Source organism: Lactuca saligna, chromosome 8 (genome assembly GCF_052625555.1).
Source record: "Lactuca saligna cultivar CGN05327 chromosome 8, ASM5262555v1, whole genome shotgun sequence".
Taxonomy (NCBI): Eukaryota; Viridiplantae; Streptophyta; class Magnoliopsida; order Asterales; family Asteraceae; genus Lactuca; species Lactuca saligna.
This window is the reverse complement of record NC_136424.1, coordinates 6,942,279-6,949,829: the sequence shown is the minus strand read 5'-3', so window position 1 is coordinate 6,949,829 and position 7,551 is coordinate 6,942,279. Positions and strand designations below refer to the sequence as shown.

The following is a 7,551-nucleotide window of genomic DNA, read 5'->3' as shown; positions in this document are numbered from 1 at the left end:
AAAATCCATTCTTTGGACCTAAAAAGGTCCAAAGCTCCATAAACCTATATCTAAGCTTTTATGAGGAAATTTGGAAGCTTTATACCTCCTTTGAGTGCCAAAAGATGAGATAATCCCAGATCCTTGAGCTCAAGATACTCAAGTTCTTCTTCTCCAACTTCTCTTCTCTTCTTACAAGCTATTCTTCACCAAACTAAGCTTCAAAAGGCCAAACACACACAAGATTAAAGTAAGAGAAGCTATTTAGGGTTTCTGAGGGTAAGGAGCTGGTAAGGAGGCCAGGGTTGAGCTATAATGAGGTATTTATATGACTTAAACCCTAAAAATTAGGGTTTTGGAATCTGCTCACATACGCTGCACGTACTCCTTGGTACGCTGCGTGTACGTGCATGCGTCCCCCGCATCCAATGCGTCTCTACGCCCCGCGTACACCAAGGCTACACCCAAAGTACGACTTATGGGCGGCCCAAGTCTTCGGCCCACTTGCTAAAGTCCACTCCTTTAATCCTTCTATCTACATTTAGCCTAACAAATAAGTTAGAAAATATTTAATAAATAATACCTCTTTGACGGTCGTTATACTTTGTGCTTATGATTTTCAGTTTATGTTTTAGGTACTTCAGTTTCCAAATGGAAGAGCTCGAGATGATTGCAGAGCACACACAACATGTTTCCGCAACTTGTGATTTACTCTGATTTGATGATGTTTTGCTAAGTCTTGATTACCTTGGTTTTATAGAGATGATATGTATTAACAATTTATTAATCTACAAACAAAAATTTTATGTCATTATTTCTGGAACGTTACATTGGGGGGTTTGGGAGAGAGTTGGATGAAGATATGTGAAGAAAAGAGTGATTTCTAAGCTCTATTTATAGCTGCAAGCAACCGAGTACATAGGGGGTACTACAATACACTGGGCGTACTCATGCTACATGTCTATCTAGTGGCAAGCCGTGGGGAAGAAGGTGTGGTGTTAGATTATGCCACATGTCGATTTCTGGTTAATCTGAAAATTAATTATCATATAAAATTCGTAACTTTCGCATACGAGCTCCATTTTTGACATTCTTTATATCTACACATAGGTATCGACATGATCTACAACTTTCTTTAGACTCCATCGTCTAATTTTGAATTTATTTTTAAAGTTATATTTTAACAGACTTAGACAGCTAAAGTCCGTTAAAAATTCATATACGACGTCCGTTTTCGACTGTTTTTATATTGTTGAGCTCCTATTAACGAGATCTTCAATTCTTGTTTAGGTTGTGTCAGCTAATAACTGATTGATCTAAAATTAGATTTCCGAGTTGTATACTGGTATACTGAATCTCAGAAAAACCGTAACTTCCTCTAACGAATCCAGATTTGGATGTTCTTTACATATATGTTATCGGTTTATCGTCTACTATGACTTTTTGTTTTGATCGCTAAGGCTAAAAAGTATTTTGTCATAAATTTATTTTTTACGATATGCGGAGCCGTGCCGGTTTAATTGCGAAACTTCGACGGGTCATAAATTCTTCGTTATAAGTCATATTTCATAGTTTTTTTATATATACGAAATCCTTGTGACATATACTATAACTTTGGTTAAGATTATTTTTTCTAAATAATCTTCTATCACAAAGTCATTTTTAACGTTTATTATTTTTAAATTGACTAGTCCGAATCTGCAAACATTACACAAGGGGTTGACAAAAGAGAGGTACAATGTTGCCAAATACATGACAAAGATATGGGTGGCTAGATGTAAGACTAACATTTGAGGCAATTTATATGACGTTGGAGACTAAAGAATGGATGAACGGAGTTTTCAAGATGGCAAAATCTAGAGAGACAAGACAAAGGGACATAAGAACACTTGGGGTATTTAATGATGAAAATGGTTGTGTACTAGTGAACAATGACGATATCAAAAGGAAATTTATTTAATGAATATTTGATGCTTGTTTTGGATTAAACTAGGGAAGGTTCTCTAGGGACTTGTTAGACCCTTAATGATGGTTCTTGCATGAAGATTAGCAACGAGGAAGTCATGATGGCACTGAGAATGATGAGGGGGAAATAGGCCTCTACCATATATCTATTAGTGTGTGGGTGTGTGTTGGGGAGGAGGGAGTTAGGTGGATGACGATTCTCAATAACATTATCATAGAAACTGCCAAGATATCCGAGGAGAGGAGACCCAATATATATATATATATATATATATATATATATATATATATATATATATATATATATATATATATATATATATATATATATATATATATATATATATATATATATATATATAGGGTTAGGTTCATGTGAGACGGCCTAATTTTGTGAGACCGTGAGGTGTATTTTTTTATTTATTTTTATTTATTTTATTTTTTTTAGTTAATTTAAGTTCCAAAAATAATATTTAAAAAAAGAATTTTTGGATTTTTCCATTTATTTTACATTTTAAAATTGTTTTTTAGAATATGTCAGTGTCACGTATTTTTCAAAAAAAAAATGGAATTTATTTTTATTTATTTTTAGTTAATTCAAGTTCCGAAAATAATATTTAAAAAAAGAATTTTTAGATTTTTCTGTTTATTCTGCATTTTAAAATTATTTTTTAGAATATGTCAGTGTAATATTCTATTAGAATATTTCACTTATTTTTCAAAAAAAAAAACGGAATTTTTTTTATTTTTTTTAGTTAATTCAAGTTCCGAAAATAATATTTAAAAAAAAAGAATTTTTGGATTTTTTTCATTTATTTTGCATTTTAAAATTATTTTTAGATTTGGTGTCACAAAATTAGAATGATCTCAAATGAACCTGAACACACACACACACACACATATATATATATATATATATATATATATATATATATATATATATATATATATATATATATATATATATATATATATATATATATATATATATAGTCACACCATAAAATTATGGGAGAAAGTTATGAAAACCAATTCAGTTTCATGCCAGAAGGTTGACAACTAAAGCAATTATTATCATCAGACGACTAATGGAGAAAGTAAGGGAAAGAAATAATGACCTATATATGGTGTTCATTGATTTGGAAAAGGCGATGCCAATCTTCCACGATATATGATTTGGAGGACCTTAGAAGCTAGAAGGGTTCCATAGAGATATGCCCTAACAATTGCGATATTCAGTTTACGACCTGTGACTACACCCATGTTGGTGAGGTAATGTCATTCTTGTTCATTATGGATTACACCAGGATTCACCATCAACACGTATATCATTGGACTACACCTGAGATCAACTATCAACATGTATATCTTTATATTGATCATGGACGAGATGTCTTATGAAATTTAGGGTGAAAAGCCTTTGTGTGTGACTTTTTTCGACGTCATTGTGTTGGTACCTGAATCTAGGTGACTAGGACTTAGTTATATGCTAGATTGGATTTGTGGAATACGACATTATAAGAGAAAGGTCTACCGATCAATGTTGCTAAAATTGAGTATTTGTGGTGCAATTTTAATAAGGAGCGAAATGAAGAAAGGACTAATATATATATATATATATATATATATATATATATATATATATATATATATATATATATATATATATATATATATATATATATATATATATATATATATAAAAGGAAGCAAGCTCTACCCCCAAAGGAGAGATTCAAGTCCTTAAGGTCTATGATCTATAAAGAAAGGGTGTGTAGGTAGATGAAATACACGTATAAAGATGGGTTAGTTGAAATGGAGAGTATCGTGCGACAAGAAAATCATGTTGAAACTAAAGGGAAAATTTTGTAGGATTGTTGTTATGTTAGATATGTTGTACAAATTCGAATGTTAGGACCGAACAAGAAGGAACACATGACGAATGTGGATGTAACAAAAATGAGGATATTGAGGTGGACTTGTAGTAGAAATATATTAGATATGATCCATCGAACATAGTAATTAGAAGCTCATTGGAGATGACTTCTATCACCGTTAAACTAAGGAAATATAGATTGAGCTTGAGGTGGTGTGGACATGTCTAAAGTAGGCTACCAACAACACTAGTCAAGAGGGTATAAATGGTAATTATGGATGGTACGAGAAGAGGAAGGCTAAGAGGAACTGAGAATATAATAAGAAATTTGGCAAGAAATACTTGATTTTTTCTGAGAACATGGCATCTAATAAGAGAGCGTGGAGGCTTAGGATCATGGTAGAGGAGTAGTATAGGTCCACATTAAATGTCTTACATGTCTTATCTGTGTGTACTGTTTGTTCATGTTTATTCCCTCCTTATATACCTGTTTATATTTTAATTATCAACTAGACACTAATATGCACTTAGCCTTTTTCCCTTATAATATGATTTACAATTGATCAATCACCCATTGTAAGTCTTGCTTTGCAAGGATGTATATTCATTTGTAGAATCACACATACGAAACAGTTACTCTACCCATGTAGAGACATGACTTCATGTCTAATCTCTTCTCTATCCCTTCTCATGTGGGATGTCGTGATTTTGCTTTATCACAAAGAAAAATACTAAAATAATGTAGTCTGTAATATATAAATACACATTTAGCACAATATGATTTTCTTTTTTAAAAAAAAAGATTTGAGGATTTTTTTATTGTTGTATGGATTTCCTAATCTCCATGCAACTCCTTATCAAATTAACAATTATTTGAATAAAGAGTGAAATATGGTTACTTGGTTACATGTTATCTTTTAAAGTGGTTATTTTTTTGGATAGTTTTATATATTATTGGAATATCCTCTCTAATAAATGAATGTTTTTTTACACATATCTTGTTCTCTTTCATTTTTCCATATAACTTTTTTTTTTCATTTTCTTATTTTTCACTTGTCATTTTTTGAGGCTTTTAATTCTTATATTAAATTTTTAGAATTTACGGTTATATATTTAGAAGGTTCTTATTCTATTCATGTAAAAGTTATCATTTTATTAATTTAAGAATAAATTCACATAATTGTTACAAACTTATTGATTTATTTTCTTTTTTCAATTGCTTTATAAAATGTTTAATGTTTATATATTGATAATAAATTTTTTTATTTTTAATAAACCCGTATAATACACGGGTCTCGCATTTAGTTGGTAACAAATAATACTGATAATAAATAATAGACAAAATTGCAAAAATGGTCCCCGTGGTATGCATTTTTTGGGGGAGTTTAGTCCAAACCCCGACTTTTTTGGATTTATGGTCCTTTTGACCATGTTTGTACGTAAATTTGGTCCCTCGTAAAATTGAAATTACTATAATGCCCTTCTGATATATATTTTTATGTTTTTTTCTATTTAATTTAAATGAAAAAAATAACTAGTTTAGGCCCACGTCTCTCTCTTTTCTCTCTCTCTCTCTCTCTCTGCTTGATTTTTCTCATCTAGTACCTCTCCCTTGTCAAACCAAAAGAAAATTCAACAAAAATATTTCATCTGTATCCACCACAAAGAGTTTAGAACGCTTCTTAATTAATTTAGTCTCTAACATGAGGCATGGTGAAAGTATAGCATACCATCTACTTCTAGCCCTTCTTCCAGTAGCCATCCATCTTCATCCTCTTAGTTATCTTCATCATATGGAAGAACAAGAAGAATGCAAACTCAAATGAGACAGTCCACAAACTCAAATGAGGCATTCCCAACCTTTTGCGCCTAATTCTACCGAGCACCCACTGTCAAACACCCTCGGAATTGTTGTTGTACTGTCCTGATACCCCTTCACAACCCTCTCAACGACTGTCATCCCGTTCGTCTCCTTCCCCTGTCGAAGAACTAGAATCACCGGTGATGTTTTCCCAGTTCCCCGTTGTCGTCATCCCGTTCGTCTCCTTCCTCTATTGTAAGACATTAATTGTTGTTAAATCTTATCATCCAATTCCAATCGACAATCCAATTTCGAAACCCTAAAAAAGGTAACAGCGAAAACCCAATTCTAACAGTTTTGTACCATCTATCATCAAGATTAACATTGACCTTGTAGTGTAGAAGAAGCTCTACAATCGAATCATGGCCTTCACTGGCAGCTAGATGAAGAGCAATTGTGTTATCATAATCCTGCACATTAGGCGAAATGCCCTCCCTCAACATCAAATTAAGCCTAACCCTATCACTTCTCGAAGCATGGCTGAGAAAGTTCTCGATTCTTTGCATTTTAAAATCATCCGTGATGTCTTTTTGGCTGGATTGATACGCCATAGCTAAAGAAATCAAGAAACATAAGTTACCTACGAATTATCAAACAACATTAGAAGAATTAATGAGTAGCTAACCTTATGAATGTGCGGGAGGAGGAAGTAGACGACAGTCGTGTGGTGAGGGGGGAAGGAAGAATCGTCGATGATGATGGGTTATTCGATGGTGAAGATCATCGAAAAAATTGAGTCTTCAGTGGTTTATTTGAGAGGGTCGATTAGAAAGAGAAAGAGAGAGAGAGATAGAGAGTTTTCTTAATTTTTAAATATAAAAATAGATAAAAAATGAAAGAAAAATAAAAAAGAAATACCTCAGGGTATTTTAGTCTTTTCAGTTTTTTGAGGAACCAAAACTACAAGCAAACTAGCTCATAAAGATCACCGATCCAAAAAAATCGAGGTTTTGACTAAAACCCCAAAAAAATGCATACCACAAGGATATTTTTGCAATTTTATCTAAATAATAATAATAAGCTTCAAACGTTTTATTGGTCAATTAGTCCCAAGCCATTTTTTTTGCGTGGTTACATGACTCATGCAACCTTAATGTACAGTGCACACGTTCGTTACTTCAAAACCATCACCACCCAATCCCCATCATCTCATATAATTAACCACATCAAATCACCAATCAATCATGTATTACTTCCTTCATTGTTTTACAAGAAAACATATGCTGAAAATGGGTGGTGTGAAGGTGGTGGTGAGAGGCGGCTTATTAGTAGCGTTAACGGTGGTGTTGTGGGTGGCAACAAAAAGCTCAGCCACCGTAGACTGTGTGACAGTGACGACACTTGTATCAACATGCTCTGCTTTTGTACAATACGGGACACCAGATCCGTACCCAGGGTCCCCATGTTGTGATGCGGTGGCTAGTCTTAATAACCTCGGTGACTCCGAAGAAAACCGCCGGTCTTTATGCATGTGTTTGATGGGTGTCATTACCACTTACAATCCCAATGCTACCGCTATTGCCACTTTGCCTGGCTTCTGTGGAGTGTCTTTAGGCTTTACCATTGATCCCAATACTGATTGCAATTAGTAAGAATATATATTATATCTATCTGTTTTACTTACTAAAACTTAAGTATAAAAAAGTGATTTATGATAACTAATTGCTACATATATACTAGCTTTTGATTTTATGTATACAAGGTTATACATTTATTAACTTTTCAACATTTCTTTTGGGTGCAGCGTATGAGTCGGATATCTTGGCAAACATGCATGCTTACGAATGCGAAAGAAGGTTATTTAGGATGGTGGATCTATATGTTACACGATGTATAACAATTAATCCTTGTTAGTATATCATTTAACAGA

At 33.0% G+C, this 7,551-nt stretch overlaps 1 protein-coding gene and 1 long non-coding RNA gene across 2 annotated transcripts; one reads left to right on the top strand and one right to left on the bottom strand.

Moving 5' to 3' along the window:
- Nucleotides 1-5,451: 5,451 nt before the first annotated feature.
- Nucleotides 5,452-6,470, bottom strand: LOC145011780 (uncharacterized). Its single transcript, XR_013664249.1, has 2 exons — nt 6,307-6,470; nt 5,452-6,234 (listed from the first exon to the last, which is right to left on the bottom strand). It is a non-coding gene; the product is annotated as an uncharacterized LOC145011780 (long non-coding RNA).
- Nucleotides 6,471-6,844: 374 nt separating this feature from the next.
- LOC145012093 (Bifunctional inhibitor/lipid-transfer protein/seed storage 2S albumin superfamily protein) lies at nt 6,845-7,270 on the top strand. Its single transcript, XM_078970870.1, has one exon. The coding sequence runs from the start codon at nt 6,866-6,868 to the stop codon at nt 7,268-7,270; it is 405 nt and encodes a 134-aa protein (XP_078826996.1). The 5' UTR covers nt 6,845-6,865.
- Nucleotides 7,271-7,551: the final 281 nt, after the last annotated feature.